The sequence below is a fragment of the Chaetura pelagica genome, unplaced genomic scaffold, assembly GCF_000747805.2.
Source record: "Chaetura pelagica isolate M959 unplaced genomic scaffold, ChaPel_1.0 scaffold269, whole genome shotgun sequence".
NCBI lineage: Eukaryota > Metazoa > Chordata > Aves > Apodiformes > Apodidae > Chaetura > Chaetura pelagica.
The window spans coordinates 153,055-174,816 of NW_009954705.1; the positions used below are offsets into that span (position 1 = coordinate 153,055).

The window sequence follows — 21,762 nt, forward strand, 5'->3', positions numbered from 1 at the left end:
GACTTCAGTGAAGACTTATTAGTAACTAGCGTGTTATTTGACATAATTTTCTAATGACCAAATAAGTTCAAACGTGAATTTCTGCAATTCTTAACTCCCCGATACTGACTTATGAACAAAAGAAGCATGAATGGAAATTCATTTAATTAGCTAAAACCAAAAAAGTTAAGCATCATTAGTTTCTGATATACCAGCTAATCTAGCAAGGGTAAAATACAGACTGCAAAGGAAAGGCAACCTGAACTTTTTTTAAAAAGCCTTGTGGGAATGGGTTCAAATACAGTGGAAGTTGTAGCTGTAATTAAATATGCAATATACTTAAGCAAAGCTACATTTACAGACAAAGCAAATGTGGAAATCACATTAAAAAAGAGAATTCTATAGAAAAACAAAGGGCATTCTGTATTATGGTACTTCGGGGGTTCTCCTGGCAGGAACAAACTGATAGGAACAAATTAACTGCAGTGTCTGTCTGTGCTATGGGCAGACGCTTAGATGACCAAGCCTCGGAAGCTTTCCAGAAGAGGCAGCAGAACACATTGCCAGAAGCAGAGTAAATTAGCCTCTGCTGAGTCCCACATTGCTGCTCTTAAAGTGCTTCCAGGCTCTGAGGCAGCTCATTTAAAGCCAGCTTGGGTATCCACATTTCTTGAAGCCTGCAGTTCAGGCACAGAATGAAAATAATACCAGTGTGCATGTCTGAATACTAAACTTCATTCACTTCCTTTTACATAAGAATTTATATTGGAAAAATAATTTATAATCCTATACATCAATTATATTTTAACAGTTTGAGAAGTGTTCTTGAAGTTACAAAGCTGCATGAAGTTATGAACTGTTCCTAGTATGTGTGCATGCTCCCATAAGCTGGGCTGTGGTTCCCACCAGGGGTGAGCTGACAGTTTGGGACTAGATAAAGACCCACACAAAGGACTAAAGACTAGTGAGAACAAATAAATACATGCCTGGATCCCACTGGGAATGGGCTTCTTTCACTCATAAAGTAATAAACCAGATGGTTAATATGGAAGCAGGCTGGTGGTGGGAACTAAGACTACTTGTTCAAAACATTAAAAAAAACCCACGTTCTCGTACAGCTTTAAGGTATTTCCCCAGGTTTCCTGTGTTCACTGGGGCATTTACATTCTCACTTGAAGTAAATCTTCTAGTATTTTTGTTTATGAAGGCAAACCCGTGCAAAAACAGGAATTAAAATGCTACTATTATTTCCTATACTTATATTTTAATGAGACTACTAATTAAATAAAGGGTTAATCTGCACAGAAGAGAATGACAGAGCTAAAACTACTTTAAAATCTAACCTCTTCATATTGTGGAAGTCTCTCATATCCCACCATAATCCCACTTGATTCTTGAGGAGTCTATGGCACTGGTTCTAATTTTAGAGAATATCAACCTTTCAAAACAAGGGTTAATTTCTACTAATGGATTGTAGAAGATGAGCTTCATCTAGGGTAGGTAGACTCATCAAATCAGGTTTAAAGATAATAGATGCAAATATCTAAACAGGAATGACAGAGACTGAGCAAGAGTCAGGAAGTTAGGATGAAGAGAATCAAGGGAGTCCAAAATCCCTGAATAAATATCTTTTGTGAAGAATACAAAATCTTACGGAATATGAGGGTTTGTCCTATCAGTTTTGAGATTAATGTGACAGAAGTGATTCTTTTAATACTACTCAGTGATAAAGGTAACTTGCTGGCTTTTTCTGTATTATCATATATTTGGAATAAGTCTGCTTCAATTAAAAAGTAAATTTTATCCCTCCAAAGTGAAATGCAGAGGATTTATCAGCACTGACAAAGTGTCCTAGGGGCTTACAAATCCATACACCAGGCCACTCACCAGAAACATTACAAAGGTAACACTGTTGAAAAAACCAGCATATGCTATGTAACTTGGACCCAGAATATAATACATATTGGACTCCAAAATATAATACATATTATTGATTAAACAGCATTATTGATTAAAGTGATAAGCCACGTGGCAGTGTGGCACTCTGCAGAGCACAGTAGAAATAAAAAAAATCATTCCTGGACTGACGCATCCTGGTCTTGGTTCAAGTAAAAAATGCTGGTGATAGTGATGATACTCCCTTTTTTGTACCTAATGTAATGTGAGTGAACTCAAAGAATCTGCATGACACTTCTCTAAGCACCTGTTACAGAGTCTGAAAAAAATAAATTCAAAACTCCAAGATTAAGACTCTATATCTATTTTGAACATGAACAGTCAGCAAAATATTCTGTACAAAGATTGAAGATACTTTCAAAGAAGAAGCTAACTCACATCTAAAAGCTGTAGAGTTTCACAGAGGTTAGATTAGGCCAAATGTGTATTTTCAAGGCATTTGCCCAAATTTATTTTTGCAATACCACCACCACCACCCAAAGTGAATCTTTTTATCTATGTCAGAGTGTATTCAAAGTAGCTTTTACACATGAAGTCACCTTTCCTGACACACATCCAAGACAAGTTACCTGTGACCAGTGGGACACCACAAAATAACACAAATCCTAAGCACCATTAAGTTAAAACATGTAGCACTTACCACATTGTACAGACCAATGCACCATCGCTCAAATAAGATCTGCCCAGAAAATCCATTTATGAAAGCAAACCAGAGCTGAAACAAACAAAGACAAGCTTGAGATGACTACTGCAGTACGTTTCCATTTACAGTAGAGGATAAGGGTTTGGCACACAGACCACCATCTGGAAACAGCTGCTTGTCATGCTCTAAAGATTATCATCACCAGTGCCAGGCAGTTCTTCTCTTCTGAAGTCTTACATTTCAAATATTGCCAGAGTACTGCTTATTTAAAATAAAATACTCAGGTAATGGAGTAGCTTGCTGTATTTTCGTCATTACTCTAAAAATGTATGGCCTCAAACTACTCCAAAATCCTTACTGCTGGCAAATTAACATGCTGTAAGCCAGAAGCCAACTCAGTTTCCATCATGGTCAGCAATGACCAGAACTTTCAAGGTGTGTTCTGATGAATGCTCTGCTTGACTTCCGTTTCTTATATCTACAGTTCCAGAATTACTGTGATACCAACTTACCAAGTCACATAATTGTATTCGTTTTATTGTCTACATGATGTAAACACTACTTTTTAATAAACTATCAACTAAATAACTCAACATTTAAAGAGGTTGCCCAAAGAGGCTGTTTACAAAACCCAACTGGGCAAGTCCTGAACAACCTGGTCTGAATTTAGCATTGACCCTGCTTTAAGCAAGTGCTTGGACTAGATGCCCTCTGGGTTGCCTTCCAACTGAGTGGGACTGTAAAGCCACAATCCCAGAAGATTCCTGTAAGCAGCAGTGTATAGGTAAGCTCTTTCCAGCATTTTCTTGGATCTAGCTGCCTTAACCTTACTTCTTAGCTTGTTTAAGCAGCTTTTTGAAACGAGAACGCTTTACTGGGTTGGAACAAAGTTTCTTTCTCAGTCAGGGGGCAGTGAAAAAGCGTAGGAAAGAATCTAAGAAAAAGGGGAAGGAATTATCTTTTCCCAAGTAAACTTGAAACTGGAAGAATAATCAGCAGTTTGTGGGCATCCAAAAACAGCTTGCATGTGAATCACTGCATTTAACTGATACAAAAGGATTTCTCTGCATTTATGATTGCAGACCCTTTCAAAACACACAGTACACTACAGCACTTAATTAAAAATTATTGCAACATTGTGTGCAGGAACACTCTCCCTCCCCAGTCACTTTTAGCATGTTTTGTCTTGCATTTACTTCACAAATTCCCATTGCACTGCATGCACCAGGTGTTGCAAAACAGTCAAGTGGTGTCCACGCCTATTTCACTGTCTTTTTTATTCCTTTTTTCACAGCACACACCGCCAGTCATCTTTCCTGACAACATTCTGTCACTCATGAATAGCAGCACTCTCTTACCAGCTTTATTTATTCTCTTGCTCATCTGCGCAATATTAGTGTCCTAACAAAATACCTCAGATAGCAATTAGTTAACTGTGCCTCATCTGGCCTCTTCTCTGCTCCCACCCAAAATGCATCTAGAATAATTAGGAAAGAGGATGAGAGAAGATAACACTGCATCAAGAGCTACAAGTTCTCTTCATGGGAGTAATATCTAAACAGGCTAGGACTTTTCAGCATGAGATAGAAACAATTCAGGAGAAGATAAAAATATTTACAAAACTGACAAGGAAAAGGAAAAGCTGTTCAAATCAGCACTGTGGCAAGAAATTAGATGAGCAGGTTACACAAAGTGCAATGTTTTCAGGCAACACATGGATGACCTATGGAAGTGCCTCACAGATGATGCTGTGGATGCAAAAAGCAATCAGAAAAATACCAGGGTTGAAAAGATGGGAACCAGATGAATAGATGAGTCTGCCAGAGACCTACCACTGTTCACAGTTCAGAAACCAAGGTTGGCTGAACCTTTATCCTGACCCTATACAGCTGTTCTTACATCTACTATATCACCATTCTTGCTTTATGCTTTCTTGTACCTGTTTCCCTTTTTCCAGCCTGTAGTTTAGAAGTGCCCTTGTAAGCTTCCTTAAAGAGCCAGCAGTTTCCTTAAATTTCCATATAGTTGATATTCACCAGCCCAGTATAAATCACAAAATATTTCTCCACTTTCCCCGAAAAAGATTCTTCCTTTCACATCAATCACACATTTATTTAAATAAGCATTTAAGTCTTCAGCTATTTCCAAAAAAAGGACAGAAGCAAGACACACTCTACATCCCAACTTTTTTCCATCACTTCTGCTGTACTGATACCTTGAATGATCACTGCTCTCTAAACCTCGCTCTGAGGACTCCATTAACGGCCTGAAGCAGCATGCTGACCAGTCACACTCCCACACCTGGAGTGTTTCAACCAGTTGTATACCTCAGCTCTTCAACTGAAAAATATGAAACCTCTTGGGTACAAAAGCCTGAGGTCCCAAAAAAACCCTACCATTAGTTTGGGGCTGTCAGGTAAGGAAGAAGAACTTGAGGGCTTCTTCTAGGAACAAGCAGAACTTTAAATAAGCATACTCCCAGATATCTAGCAATGATGATCTAGCCATTTATCATCTCCAGGTTTCTTGCAATTAATTGCAACTATGAATGAGAGCAGCACCCTAGAAAACAAATTGCTCACAACTTGCAAGTCTTTTTGCTCAGCTGGCAACCTCAGCCTTCACCCTACTCAGTTTTCTAGATCCCACTGGGAAAAAGTTTGGTAGCAAGTGTTGAGGCCTTTTATGACATTGGCTCATGCTACTTAGGAAACCATTGCTTTCTGAAACCACAGTATCCCACAACTAATCCTCCAGCAACAGACATCCCTGATTTTCTATCAAGAGGGTCAAACAAAACAGCCACTCTTTCTGTAGCTGGCCCATGGCTAGAAGTTGTCCCAAACCAGGCAAAGCTAACATCTAAGATTCACATTGCCCAACAGAAAATATTAGCAGTAATGAAGATACAATAATATAAAACTTAGAAAAGGCATAGCTGTTAAGATGCATTACAAAGCAGAAAACAGATTGTCAAAGTACATGTGAAAAATAAGCTCTCAACAACCTGATTCTTCCCACTCCAAGCTCTTGCCCTACCATCATTTGGTGCTGCAAAACTCATTAAAGACCCTGCTAAAACCACCTTGAAATTAGTCCATCACTACAGCATAATATTCAGATGGATGTGTCTGGCTGTGGTAAATAGATACCTACATGTGACCATCTTTAGTTTTCTGCAGTGTCTTTCAACACTCACAGTATTTTCTGCATAAAAGTTTTCTCTTTATTTCAAAGCTGGTATAATTTAGGTGGGCAAGAAAGCTGAACGTTCTGCTATTTCAAGAATCAAATTTGAACTACTTTTCTTTTGGCAGGATCTATACAGGTGAAAATCAGAATCGAGCACATTCCCAACGCTTACACAGGTCTGCGGGCACCACATGCTCCAAACAGAGGGCAAAAGCTGTTACAGTTACAATGCACTGAAAAATGATGGCTAGACTTGTCTTTTCCACAGATTCACTTATCAAAGGCTAATCGACAGAAAAAAATGTCACATACTTTCTCAATATCTTAATGTCAAGAGTAAATCAGATAGTCTCTGTAAAATATGCATTTATTTCAAATGTAACACAAGCTGTAAATTGTCACGCATAGTTTAAGGACCAGCTGTTTCTAGAGAGAGTGTGGTATTCTTTAAGGTCAGCAACGAAAAAAAGCTCAATGCTCCACCTCAACATTCCTGTTAACAGAGTATACTAAATATATTTCAAGTTGCAACAGCCCATGCTTGACTCAGACTTGGTAAGCTGGTAGGAAAACTTGCCAAGTCTGCCTGGCTTGCCAAGCTCCAGGGGTTTGCAGGGCTCAGCTCCAGGACTGCTATGAACAAATGGACCCATGTTAATAAATCGCTTTTCTGGCTGAAAAAAAAGAAACATTTTCACTTTAACTATTACCTGGCTGCCAAAAAGCTGGAAAAGCTTATTTGTAACTCAGATACAACGTATATATTTTTCTCCCAAGGAACAAGAGGTCTAATTTAAATGTAAAGAAATTCAGACCTAAGGATGAAATCCGGGTTGATATATTGCTGTGCTTCATTATAGCAGATACTGCAAAGACCTGAAGCCAGTGCACAGAGAACATGGAACATATTGCAAACTGAAAACCAGCCCATGTTTCTTGCCTTGAAGTGTGGCCGCATTCTTTAAATAAGAAACCCCACTGCTGAAGCACTCGATGCCAGCTGTGATGTATGTGGGCACTCTGCCACTAGAGAAGGGGGTTGGAAAAAAAAAATAATAAAAAAAATCAGACTGCTGCCTTGTTCCAGAGGTCAACAAAAGCCAACAGATGGTAATACTTGGTTAATACTGACTTGAGCTGCAGGCAAACTGAGGACCTCGAGGTAAAACAGCCCCGCACTGCTGTTTTCAGCCACACAGCCCATCCACCTGTTTTAGAGTATACATTGAGAAAAGATCAAGTATTATATCCAAAAAATATTCCCACTTGAGGAAGATGGAAGGCAATTTTAATTGCATTATTCCTTCATGCATAATTACTGTAACATTAATGCCTGAAATAGCAGGAACAAATTTACTTAAGTGCTCTAAGGCACTGGGATAGCAAATCGTCTATTCTAAACGTGTACATTTATGATGTCTTGATAATAGACAGCTTAACGGAGTACTAGAAATGGTTTCCCAATTCTGCTAAAGGGCACAGAAAGCAAATGTAGTCTGGGTATCAACAATTGCCACAGGCACCAATTACAGCCAGACTGGATGCCTTTATTATTCAGAAATGAGTTAAAATCTCAAAACATCCTTTCTCAGCATACACACATTTTACATGGTCTTACCAAACAGGCACGTTTACAGTTTCCCTAATAAAGCAGATTTGTGTCTCCTGTGCAATTCATTAATAATGTATCCTGATTTAAAACATCTCATTACAGATCCCTCTCCGAAAGCTGGATTTTTATTCCTGCCCAAATATACACAGCCTTAAAATAATCCCTTCATTAGCCAATGTACAGCACCAATTTTATAATATAGGTAAAGATCCTTATTAAGTTCTGACAGAGTAGGCATGGTTGCCTGAAACTCATTTCATTTGCCACGGCATATTTCCTTTGCTCCTTTTATTTCCCCCACTGTTTCTTAAATCTTTACTGAAAACAGATTGATATTTTTTAATTGAAAAGTGTTTTCTTTAGGCCTGTGCAGCCCAAGCAAGTGCCTACTTAAGCTTAAAAATAACCTCCAGTCTTCTATGCCAGTGCTAATTATTTCTAAAATTTCATGCTGCTTTTGTCTCATTAAAAGCCCCTGTGCATTTACTGCAAAGCTTGATCGGATAAACAGATATTAAAGCAACTGATAAAATCGAGATTTCCTGGCTTTAAATAGTAGTTTATTAAATAAGTCTGAATAGCTGCTATTTCTTCTGTTGCTGACTACAGATCCACAGCTTGTATTTCAGCATAGTAAAGAGCACAGTTTTATCAGCTTCATCTTTTTTTTTGCTTACAGAAGAGGCACATGCAGAAAATTTGATTTCTTCCTTATGAATCTTGTTTCTGTGCTCCTTTTCTTTAACTGATCAACTGCCACGATCCATCCTCCAAAGCAGAGGTGACACTCAACACAAAAGGCAAGCACAGAGCAGAACAGAAGGGAGAGGAACACGAGCAGCAGGTGTAGCATCACTTCACAGCTACAGACGAGCAATTCTTAGTTTAAATCTCAGAATAATCCTGACTTTAAAATTAAATAAAAATTAGCAAACCTCTGTTTTTACCTGTCGTGGTTTGGGCCCAACACAATAACAAAAGGAACAGCCCAGTGGCTGCTCACTCAACTCCCCCCCTCCCTCCCACACACACTCTGGGATGAGGAGGACAAGGCTCATGGGTCAAGACAACGGACAAGGAGGGTTCTTCACTGATTAAGGTCACAGGCAAAACAGACTCAAGGAAAAAATTATAATTTAATTTCACACGAAGCAAACACACACAGGACACAGACACACAAAGAGCAGGGCTTGCATATGTTACCCCACCCCTCCCTTCTTCCTGGGCCCAAATCCCTTTGTTCCCGGTTTCTCTCCCTCCTTCCCCCCAGCAGCACAGGGGGACTGGGGATGGGGGTTAGAGTCAGTTCACAGGCTGGTGGTTCCTGCTGCTCCTTCCTCCTCAGGAAGGATTCCTCACAGTCTTTCCTTCCTTCCCCACAGGGTCCCTCCCATGGGAGAGAGTCCTCCACGAACCTCTCCTTCATGAGTCCTTCCCACGAGGTCCCGAGCTGCTCCAGCCTGGGCTTCCCACAGAGTCACGGGGGCTTCAGGAACAAACTCCCCTGGCGCCGGGGTCTTCCAAAGCTGCACAATCAGAGTCCACAGGCAACAAATCCTCTGGCCACAAAATCCAAGTCCTCTGGCCAAGTTCACCCTTCCTGGCTCCTTCAGGGAATGTCCCACCACCTTCCTCCATGAGTCCAGGGGCACAGCTGCCATCTCATCATGGGTTGCAGGGAAACTTCTGCTTGGGCACCTTCTTCCCCACCAACCACCAGCACTGCTTTCCTCCTCCAGCACTGCTCTCCTCCTCCAGCACTGCTCTTCTCCTCCCAAGTCCCTCTTTGCTCAGGTGTTCTACCAGTTCTTTCATATGTTAATCGCAGAGGCCCATCTATTGTCCCTCTAATGGCTCCTTGGCTGAGTTTGGAGCAGGGGGAACTTGTCAGCTTCCTACCAGAGCCAATCCTGTGGCACTTCTCTCACTAACAAAAACCCACCAAACCAAACCAGAACATTTCCTCAGTGATCACAATTAGATAACAATTATGTTTCTTGCCCCAGGAGTTTTGAGGATTGTGGAAAGATACCACATCTGCAGATGACTGTGCAGTATATATCAAACTATCAAGGCATGTGAAAATTCCTCTTCCAGCACCATGTGGCTCTGATATATTGATTAATCTGTTTTTAAAAAAACTAACAAAACACAGCACGCCATGAAAACTCCTTTTCTTCACAGTGGGGTGGTCTATTTTTGTTGTTGTTCCTTGAGTTACGTGAACATCTGATCTGTATGGCAAATTAGGTGTCTAATATTTACATGACTGGTAAAATGAACATGCAGCCCATTAGAACAAATGTAGAAGAAAGCTATAATCTCCCAATTTTTTTAACCTTATGAAACCAGCTAGAGAAAGGGCAAGATATTTCTCCAGCTCTTTTGGTGTGATATCTTCCAGGGATTTAGTATTTCTCCAGCACACTAACTGCTGCAGAAGCAAGCAAGCCTATGATAATCTGATTAGAAATGGTCTGCGTTGCCAAAGGGCAGATGTACTTGCCAAAAGACGTGGAACTCAGCAGTTCCTCAGCACATTTCCCTTTTACAAAAGAGCTACCTCTGTTCTGAATTTTTCATCCTTCCTTAGGTTTTCTGGAGGATCAAGAAAGCTGACACTGCTCCACTAGGATTGTCTCACCATGTATGTAACACCTTAGAGGTGACAGGACTCATACTGACTTAAGAAAACAACATGGCTCAGGACAGTTCAGTCATGCCCCATCACAAAGCAGAGTTTCAGCACTACTGCATAGTCGAGGGATTCCAAAACCACAGCTAGAACACAGGTGTCCAAGACTGATGACACTGGGAAGTTGCCCATCATTATCCTACAGAGCCACCAGAGGGTACAGCTCTGCCTGGAAGCCAGGCTGAAATGGCTGGAAGATGCCAGCTGAGAGGAAACAAAGCAAGAACTTGTTGGCTACATCCTCCTTCCATCCATGCCTGGGGACCAAGGTGGACACAGCTGCTTGGTTGGCAAGCTGGAAACATCACATCAGGCAACTGTCTGCTGTCGAGCAATGGAAACTTGACAGCAGAAACTCTCAGTAACATCTGCCTTCTTTTATACAACAAACACTACTCCTAGCACTCCCTTCTTCAGTGAAAAGTGAGCAGCTATAAAAAAAGGTTTCCATTTGCATGGAAGATGTGCTTATGTACACAGCAGCAGTGACTGTGGTGTTGGAGCCAATGCAGTAACGAAAACTTTTGATTTTTCACCTTTCTTACTTCCCAGATTCACGGAATCAACATCTTTAACTGCCCTTGAATACTAGCACATCACTGTGGAACTAAGTACAATATAACTTTCAATAGCATGGCACATATTAATGAGAAGTTATCTCCTCAACATGTAATCACTCCAGACAGGTCCTGATACAACTGTCACACCTATGTAACTGACTCACATCTCGCGTAAGAAAAGATAAGGATGTGCTATTACGCGGTTTTAAAGGACCTGCTGGCTTTTCTGAAGCTAAGCGGTATCTTTAAGCAGTGATAAAGTAATAGAAGTGGTTTGGGTTTGTTTTTCCTAGCTTGTTCTCTAGCAACGAAATAAATGCAGAAGAGAAGACATAAGTCTAACTTATTAATAGGTGAGAAAACATCAACAGTTTCAGATAACTTATCCACCTGAAGTTTTGCTAAGCACTTTGAATCTGGTAACAGAAATTATGTAAGAAGGCAAGAAAAAACAGTATTTTAAATACAAGATTAGCAAACTAGAAAAAAGGATGCTACTCCTATTATCCAAGTAAGGGCATTGAAAGGGAAGGAAAACACAGAAAAGGCTACAGAGAAGATCAACAGGTCAGCAAGGCTGGTATTGAATACACAAACAGAAGGAAAGCCAACAAAACACACACCACTCCATGACTGCAGCCTGATAATGCCATGAGTGCAAAGTGAGGCTGAACCCACCAAGGCTCTTCACTCCTGGGGTGTGCACTAGGGCTCACAACAGCCTGAATAAAACATATCACCTCAGACCTCTCACACCAGAACAAGAACATACAGAAACCAGAAGCTTTAACAGAAATCTGTCTCCAGAATTTAGCATACAAAATGTGAAAAAAATCCCCCAAAACAACCCTACTATTGTGTGCATTTGGGAAGAGGATTGGACATGTCAAAAACCACTATTTAAATACCCACACAGGGACTCTGTATCTTTGTGGAAATGTACCTCTGTGGGACACTAGTGGATTACATCTGGTCCCATCTCAGGCTGGAGTTGGCCTTACTGTAACACACATTTTCTGTAATGCCCTGAAGTGACTAACAAGCAAGCTGTTTCTCTAAAGCCATAGTATCCTGTTTTCATATCCAGCTAGCTGCTGAAAGAAACTAAATCCCAAACTGAGACCTCATTCATGTAGTACCCTGGGACAGCACTGCAAGAACAAAGGAACACGCAATAGGTTTATTTTAATCTAGAAGGACTAATTCTTTAGGGGTAGAGGTTATCAGGATGGAGGAAGATCGAACTGAATTAGAAAAAGGACTGTATAGAATGCTGCTAATTTTTAAGAAAATGGTACTTTTTCTCTTAGCCAGTTTCTTCCCATAGCATTGTGTATTTGGGGGTTTCCATTTAGCCTATATGTAGCTTAGTGAAGCAGAGAGCTCCCAATCCACACACAAATGCATTTACTTATACCTGCGTATGTTAAAAAGGGCACTAGTATAAAAAGCAATAAGAAGACCAGTCATTTAATTTAGCTAAAATCCAGTTGTGCATTCTTACTTCTTGGGTATGAACCTAGGCAAGGACATACAGAAATACAAACTTTTTTAAGATTTCTAAGGACTAAATGCATTCCCAGTACTGACTAAATAAAACTGATGGTGACCAAGACTGTCACTATTCAGCTCCTGTTTTACAGGAGATTTCACTTCAATACTTTCCCTTCTATTTGCAGAAGTCCCTTATATTACACTTATAAGCTCAGGTTCACAGATTTTGCTTTTCTTGTCACCACATACAGGAAACATTCTGCAGAGCTGCTGAATTAAGTGTAATAGGAGTTCTATAGTAAGGTCATTTTAGGTCTAGCACTGCAGTCCCCTTAGGATTCCCTATTATGGCTACAAGAGCTGCCAGGTTACCCTTGCAAGACCGTTTCCCCCCTTCCTCCCTATGAAATAAAATTTAGTCCCTGTAAGCCCTGGCATTAAGCTACTTTTATCCAGGAAGTTCATATAAAGTTTTCTGACAGCTTGGATCACAAAAAAACCAGCACAATTAGCAACAGAAAAGCCAACCCTCTACAGAAACTGCAGCTCATCTTCTGTCATACTGACAAGAGTTAACCTCTACAGCAGTGATCCCAGGAGCAGCCTGTGTTCCTCATTACCAACAACTCTATTAGCATTGCAGCAGAGAGACAACATCCTAGCCCCAAACTACCAGGACACATGATGCAATCCAAAAAGCCTCCTAGTACTTAGATTTGTTCTATTTTTATCTATTAACGCAACCATTTTCTTGGTCAGTGGGACAATCTAAAAACAGACAGGACTTAGCATTTTCTTTTTACACAGCTGCTTTTAAACAGGCTACCTTTACCTGAAGTCTCCAAGACTTGTTCACAAAAGGTCCCTCCTCTGCTCTCCTTGCCACTCCTCTCATGTAGAAAATACATGCAATATTGGTAACTGGATCTAAATTTGAAGTCTAAATTTGAAGTCTAAATTTATTTCTTTACATGCTGGCTCAGAGACTTAGATCTTAGACATCTTTTGTCAAAATATGCAGCACACTGTAAGCACGTGCAATCACTTCACTGGTAGATTACTTATTGATGTACTTCTCACTCAAGAAGTAATGCTTGAACTTCTGGAAAGCAGTTAGTTTCACTGCAACACATACAAAGACATTCTTGGTGTGCCTTTAAAGCACTTGCTGTATCTATCCTCTGATAGAGCTGTGTACAAAAACATAAAAATCAAAGTAGCTAGAAAAAATACCTTAGACAAGAAAAACCTGAAGTTCATAGACAGGGGCAATGCATTCATATGATTCCTGAATCCATTCCAAGATTTCATTACATGGCTTTGGGAGGGTATTGTACACTCACACCCACTGCACCAAGCAAGGAGCAGAGACTGCTTCTATTTATGAATGACTCTCCTTACCAGGCTGGATAGTAAAGGAGACTATGGCAGACTATGTTTGCTAGAAACCAGTTCTCAGTTTCACAGCATGCTGCAAATAATTTTTTTTAATCAGAGCAAGCTAACTTGCACCATCACCTGCCTGCTGGGTACAAGAGTGCAAAAGGGGATAAAAAGATGTTTTCCATTTGCAAACCAAATGAACTAAAGCCAGATGACATGCATATTTTCTACCTCTTCATGAATTCTTGGGACAGTGAGCTCTTCAGAACACAGCAGAGGCTCCGAAAGAAAAAGACATTCTTCTCTAAGAAAACTATGTAGCATACGAAAGTCTAACTAAATCTTAATTATTGTATTCTCTGTAAAGCTTTCTCCCCTAATTTCTAGAGAGGAACAGCATACATCTTTAGAAAAGCAGTACTCCTTGGTGCAGAATGTAGCAATATAATATCTGAGCTGAGACATACTAAATCCTTAAAAAAACCCCCAACAAAATCAGCACAGCACATGATGTAAACTGAAGGCAACCAGCCATAGACAGGTAAGGAAAGAACCAGAGTAATCAGCTGTATGGGCAGACTTCTCTTCAAGTCATGCGCCTCATCATTTCTTTTCTCCTTAGAAGCATGAAGCAGCCCTCCCATGATCTTGGTTTTTGGAGAAAGTGCTCAGCTCTCTGAAGTAACACCTCTATTCCAGAAACCTTCAACGAGAACTGCAGATAGCAAGTCTGTAGAAGATATCAGGACAGTCACACCCATCCAGGCCAGTGGCTCACCCCCTCTAGTTGCCTGCCTTTAGCAGGACATGCATGCCAACCTGGGGAAGTATACTGAACAGGTGACCTCCAGGTACCAAGCCAGTATTCTCAAAATGCCCAGCTCTGTGGATTTGCCAAGTCTCCTGTGTCTTTCCTATGCCGTATATTCTAACAGCTCTTCTCTTGGTGCTTTTCCTGTTTCTTAAGCCCCTGTAAACATCTTGCAACAATATCCTTTGATAAGGAGTTTTACATAAGGCTGAAACCAACAAGTTCAAGCCTCTAGATAAGGAAGAAAGCTGGTGAAGCTGAGCTGAAGCTTGGTTTAATTTTAGGACCTGACTAGCAAGGGGAAGGAGCATTACGAAAAGTACCCCAGTGAGTCAGTGAGGTTGAGAGTGTCTCTCCTCAAATTGAAACTTGACCAGCAATTATTCATTGGTTAATACAAAATAAAACTTAGCTTTTGCTCAACAGATTTTTACCAGCTCTACTTAGAGAATGGGGATAGTGACCATGACATTTGAAAAGAAGTGGCACCCCAGATCACCTACAAATGCCTTCAGACCAGGATGAGGGGAAAAAAATAGTTGTTCTAAAAATGCTGCTAAGAGGTAAGAAAAGTCATTTTTCATGTGGGCATCAAAATATTTCGTAGCAAAAGCATTTAATATATGGTCAGTCTTTTGCTGCATATGGCCCACGTCTAGTATGAAATATGGCACCCTCACCTCATGCAGCCCTTCAAGTTATCTTGGCAGGCTCAACACCCTCAAATATCCTCTTATCTTGCCCTATATCCACAACATAAGACCTCACTAAGGCTATAAATGCAGACCTTGTTCTTTCTAGCACTTCAAAGTTTCTAAAAACCCCACATAATTGTTCTATTCAGAGCAAGTACAAAGGGTCACAAGACATGCAGCCTACTATTCCTCCAGGTGCTAACAAGGACCAATACGGACACAAGCCAGTCCACATCTATAAGCCTGGTAGTCAGCTCACTGGAAGAACTTAAAATACAGTATAGCTCTTACTCCCTCAAAAGACACCAGAGACCCATCTGAAATTAAACCAGGCAAACAACCCTCTTTCTGCATGTGGCTCTCCCAGCCTCCCGTTACTCAGGAGCACTTTCTCAGAAAGAGTAATTTCAACTCCAGATAGGATATCGCAACAGACAGCAATTTAGTGTTCCATTTAAGACTACCTCTTCCACAGTGCAGCACAACAATCAATTCAGTTAAAGTGCAGGTTTTAAGTCTGCAGAACAAACTACCAAGACTATCACTTCAGTTTAAATCAGGTTTAGAGTGCTCACAGAACATCTGGAACCAATTTAAGTGGATTTACAATCACATCACAGTGAAACCACTGTAACTTCCTTGTGTAGGCATGTGTGTATGGCAGGCAAGTGAACATTTGATTATAGCTTGGATGACTATATGAGGAGAAAGAGTATGACAGAAATAGCCTTTGCTTCACTGCTTGGGGATTTCAACACTGAAGGTTGGAAGGTGGGGGGAAAAGCTTATTTTCCTTGCACAAATCAAGTATTAGAAGAAACCTTAAACCACTTTACATCAGGATCTGTCTCAGTTGCTTAATTCTAACAACAGAAAATGTAACACCACATACAGCCACATCCAACCACTTCTGAGGAAATACATCCAGAAACTACATGTCAGATCTTCCACTTTTAGTAAGCTATTTTTCAGGTAAATGAAAAAAAAAAAAATTCATGGTTGTAACACCATCTTTTAATCTTGCTTGATTCCCAGAAACACCACCCAATCCATTTTCACTGCCATAGTGTTCACTCTTCAGGTAATTTTAAGATAGCAAAGTTACTTGCGTCAGTCATCTTGCCATTCAAAGGCTTTATGCCCTGTCAGTGCTGAAAGTAACACAGAAAGAAAAAGCTCCAGCCTCAGAACTGTCCTATGTACGATGCAGATAATTTCTGGGCTGCGTTAAGTTGGAAGTCCTTTGTATGGGGCTGAGTTTGTTCCTTGGCACCTTCAGTCATTCCCAGGGAGCTGTTCTCTACCTTGTTTGTCTTATTAGTATCAGGTTCAAGTATGAACATGGGTACCTTTTGCTCAGACACTACCACATCCTATTTGAAGACTACTGAGTATCATCTTCTTGAAGGGAAGAGGATGTGACAAGTTCAGAAGTATTTTCTATGGTAAATGCTGTAACAGCTGGACTTAAATACTCAGTTACCCCACAATAAACATGAAGTCTTTGAGGTAAAAGTGCTTTTCATGCTGCTGAAACAGAGCACAAGTTATTTGAACCTTCAGCTGAAATCACCACCCTGCTCCCAGAACTATCATGCAACCATTTAACATGTTTCCAAACTTCAAGCTTAGATACCAAGGCACAAATCATATGTGAGAAACCAGGTGATTATATTCTGTAAGAGCTTTTACCTTCTGCCCAGTGTTGGAAATGCAACCAGAGACTTAAGGAAGTAAAGTTGCCATGGCTACTACTGGGTAATTTTTCATAAAACAAGGTGCTTAATTTATACGAATAATTTTAAACATTGGGAACTCTGAGTTTCCTATGATTAAAAATTAAGAACAAGGCACCTGACACGGGAACTAAAGAGCATTCATTTTATACGGCAAGTTCACAGTATCACATATGTATGTACACTATTGAACTGTAAAATCAACTCACCTTCATTCTCACAGATAAATCTGCAGGTTAAATGGTATTTAAAACAAAATACTCAAAGCTGCTGTGTTAGTTTTCTTCAAAAATTAACAGAAGAGGAAGAAAAATATTGGTGACTACAGGTTTTTAACTACACTTAATGCCAAGACTTCTCAGATAAGGCATAAAATGCACCCCATGGAGAAGTTGTTTAGCTTCGTACAGAAATTTAAGAATCTGTCAAGGTGATTTCTAATTCAGGAAAATGCTTCTTCTCAACACAGCACTAGATTCAGTGTCATAACCAACAACTCCAATGTCTTACAAAGATGAATTGTATGTCTTAAAGAAAATCCAGTGCATCAAAATAATTTATACCTTGGCCAATTTAAAAAAACCCAAACTCATAAGTATGTCACAAAAGCATAATGTAAGTTATTTCTCATGGCTGACAGTGTTCCTGCTTGCCCATGGCCATCACAGAGGTGTTTATCTTAGCTTGCTCTGCATGTATTGCCATCAGGTTGCTAAAAATATAGATATTACAGGCAAGTTTTTAGATTCCAGTGTTCCAAAAAGCCACAGAAGACAGCTGTGTACAAGCAGAGCTAGCAGCTCATCTTTTCACTATTTTTGTAATTCTTCCCATGCTTACACTAGATTAAGGCAAAACAGAACCCTCGACAAATTGATTAAACTTATGAAACAGGTAACATACTTGAGACTACAGCATAGTAAAGATTAAGTTAACTGCATTTCTGGAATTCTGAAAGTAGCATGTGTATTAACTACACACATCTTAGTAGCTGGTATTTGGAGGCAAAACCAAACCTCACTCATGAAGAGCTTTATCTATAGAAGTAGTTAAATCTTTCTCACTGTTGAAAATTCATTATTAAGCTTCTACAGAGTTACTAACACCACTATCTTCCTGTCAGCATCAAAATACAAAAGATAGGGAGCTAGCAAAGCATCTTCACCTCTGAAAAGGTGCATTTTCCCCATCCTACACTCGTATTATATAGAAATTCACTGAGATAAAGAAACCAGCAAAGAGGAGGCACTTTCACTCTACTAGAAAAAAAATAGAAGAACATGCACTGCACATGGGCACCTTCTGAGCTTTTTGGGGAAAAAGTCAAGAAGACAATTGAAAAGTATGAGGAAAAAAAAAGGTTAATACACTTCAAAAGGAAAAGGGCCTTGTGGTTAGCAGTGGTTGCTGAAGAGCACACCAAAGTTGCTTACTTTTTTGGGGTTTTGTTTTGTTTTGTTTTTTAAACAAAACTAGCTTATAAGCCTTCTGCAAAGAGTTCTATATTTTAATAATTTAGCCCATAGATGATGCTTTATTATCCGCATGCATCAGACGTTATCACCAGAAAACTGGATAGAAGCCCAGATGTCTGTTTTAACACAATTTTTACTTCCTACATTTTCAAAACATTGCATGGGGCTTGAGCTGCACGACTCAGATGAACTTAATGAGAGTCATGCAGCTATGCCTGCATAGGCTGCTTTGAAAATAGAGCAGCACTGTTTTGGGTTCTGTTTTTCTGAAGCTCTCCCTGGAGTGATTTAACACTGTTTTTTCCTCTCAGTTTTTTCTCTAAAGGTCTTCTACACTTCAACTCACCACGTCTGACAGATAAACAGCTGAAAACTTTGGACACTTCGTTTTTAAAGACTCCAGTACTCAGAGAGCTTGCGTGGTACCAAGAAACCAAACAGTAAACAGGCAGGAAATTAAATTCAGCTAATTGTGTTTATGTGCTTAATTTAACTGCAATAGGTTACTTCAAATGAGAACACAGCTGTAGACATGGAGCAGAGCTACAGCTTGGTATCAACATATGTCATTTATTATGATTGATTACTACTTATTGCAAACCATTCTAATACCCACACGTGATCAGCCTTAAAATAGGTTGCTCAGGTTCAAATATAAAATTCAGTATATATGTTGTATTACACACCACACAAATTTCTATTGGAAAGTCATGCCATACATTGTAGATTAAGGAAAAAGAGAACCATTTATGATATGTATCAATCACAAACTATTTTTAAAAAATATTTTTCTATATTTGTGTCGATAAGATGTAGTAATAACTTGACTGTATTATCGTATTTTTGAATAGTTTTAAATAATTCCCTATATTTTCTTAAAGCAAGTGTTAATCTTTCTCTTTCAGAGCTTATGGATTTTCTATTTAAACAAGAGCCCCCCCATATCAGCTGGCAGTTTGCAGATCTGCCTTCAGATCCAAACAGACTGAACCTGAGAAAGAATCTGGACTTCACTCTAACCTTTCAATTTGCAGTGACATTTCAGCAAATGCCTAAAGAGGAAAATACAGATTGGTACTTTTCCATTTTCAGTGCTCGCATTTTATAAAAAAAAAAAAAAAAAAATATACAAGAAACCTTGTAAATCCTTAACTTTTTAAGGATTCCTGAGAACACAAAACAAACAGGATGACTCCAGGAAAACCCACCTACATCTGAAAACATATAAATAGTGGGAACTAAAAAGGATCACCTGTGGTAGGTCAGCAAGAATAACTTCAGAGAAAAATCAATCACAGTGCAAGGATGGCTGTGCTTCATATAGGAAAGATCAACACTACAGATTCATGAACTACACCTCTGAAGTGTGTTCATAATCACTAGACAAGACATGACCCCCTGGAAAACCCCCTCCTGAAATTTAGAGAACCTGCTGATCCTGACCAGGAGTAACATGATAGAGACCATCACAAACAAGACAACTAGTTTGCTTTCCCATAGGGTTTAGCCAGGATGACAGTTGTTCTCACGTTTCCTGCATTTCTTAAGACACTTGGGCTCTAGAGAGACTCACTCCAACTAAAAACACACACAGGGTGCATCCTGTGCCACTCCGGTGACAATCTGTCATCCTTCAGGCATTCCCTAGCTGTCAGTTTTGAAAAGTATTGGTTAAATCCTTCAGTGCACTGAAACACATTAGGGAATAACATGTTCTCATAATCCAATGCATTAGGTTTTTGTATTATTCTCAGAGAGATTGGTTCCAGGTAAACATTTAAAATGGGGCAGAAAAACAGGCAGGCAGCTCTGACAAATCGTATGTCACCAGTGCAGAGCAGTTTGGAAGAAGCAGGGAACTGCCCGCAATCAGATTCCTGCCAGGTTCCAACTGCTCTCCTTCCCGACGTGGCTACTGCACTTCTGGACACAGTATGAGCAATTCTGCAGGCAGTATCCTACAGCTGTTCATTGTAGCCCCAGTAATTTTTAATTTTATCTAGAATGCAGATGGGTCTGACTGTAATAAAGGACTATTCTTCTAAATTTAGAATTAGTTTACAGCTGGAAGTTTCCACGCAATAGTGGTGGCCACCAATATCTCATGTTCCAAGCTAATGACCTGAGAGAGTGGTAACAGTAGTTAAGAAACTTAGACATTTCTGGTAAAGTCCTGTCAAAACAACCTGAACACTCAGAGCTGTACATGATTGCCAAAGAAGTATTTGTTACCTTAATAGCAAAAATCAAGTATCACTTCTGTGGACAACTTGCTTCAGGTATTACTGTTTACAGATAATGCAGGAAAAAAACATGCCAAATGGTACCATACACCTCTGCATGCAAGACATACCTACCAGAGAAATGTCATGATTGGAAAGGACCTCTGAGATAACCAAGTCCAACCATAAAATAAATGAAAAATAGATATACACACACACAAATCCCCCTCCACCCCCCAAACCAAACAAAAAAAACCAACCACCAAAAACCCCACAACCTCAGCCACTACAGCATGCCCTGAAGTGCCACATTTGCCTGTTTCTTGAATACCTCCAAGGATGGTGACTCCACCACCTCCCTGAGCAGGCTGTTCCAGTGCCTGACCACTCTTTCACTATAGAAATTCTTCCTGATATCTGATCTAAACCTCCCCTGCCACTTCAGGCCATTTCCTCTGGTCCTACTGTTAACATACTTGGGAGAAGAGGCCACACTCACCTCCCTACAACCTCCTTTCAGGTAGTTGTAGAGGGCAATGAGGTCTCCCCTCAGCCTCATTTTCTCCAGACCAAAAAACTCCAGTTTCCTCAACAGCTCCTCGTATGACTTGTTCTCTAGACCCCTCACCAACTTGGTAGCTCTGTTCTGGACATGGTCCAGGACCCCAGTGTCCTTCTTAAAGTAAGGGGCCCAGAACTGAACACAGTACTCAAGGTGCAGCAACATCAGGCTAAAGTCACCATGCTGACAGCCGTGACACTGCCATCAAGTTATTCCAGGTATTTTTTACATTAAAAATACCCCAGAAATTATTTGCAAGACTTGCTAGATTCCTAGAAGCTACACATGTGAGCATACAGCTACACATTGTGGATATAGCTGGTCTTCCTAAAGAGCACATATGAATAACGTGACACACCATGTTGCAGACTTTGCCTAGGAGCCAGACATTGCTTCTCACGGCAAAAACCTTTAAGAACACTTTAAGTCTGGGAGTAAATCATAGCTGTATCTTCAGTACATTAATCAGGAAGGGCCAAAGGTGAAGCTGAGCTGATGCTGAATTGCTGGGCAACACAGCCCATGCAGCACTATTTTCTCAAAAAAACCTGTTACTGGTTCCTAGCCATTTTGCTTTCAGATAATCAGTCAGTGGATAAATAACTTTACTCTTATTCCAACAAAACATGAATAATTTCTAACATTTCTAGCAGTACTGCTGTTCCATGCATTAAGCACAGGATTAACATGCTTCAGAAGAGCTGTAGGAGTTAGTTCACTGTTTGCTGTTTATGGAGCTGCTCCTCA

The 21,762-nt window shown here is 40.0% G+C and overlaps 1 protein-coding gene across 1 annotated transcript in view; it reads right to left on the reverse strand.

Annotated features, from left to right (window-relative positions):
- Positions 1–21,762, reverse strand: part of ATP8A2 (ATPase, aminophospholipid transporter, class I, type 8A, member 2) — a 270,225-nt gene that overhangs the window by 102,719 nt on the left and 145,744 nt on the right. Inside the window, exon 22 of the mRNA XM_010005627.1 lies at positions 2,576–2,650. Within this exon, the coding sequence (XP_010003929.1) occupies positions 2,576–2,650 (75 nt within the window). The remainder of the gene's footprint in view (positions 1–2,575; positions 2,651–21,762) is intronic.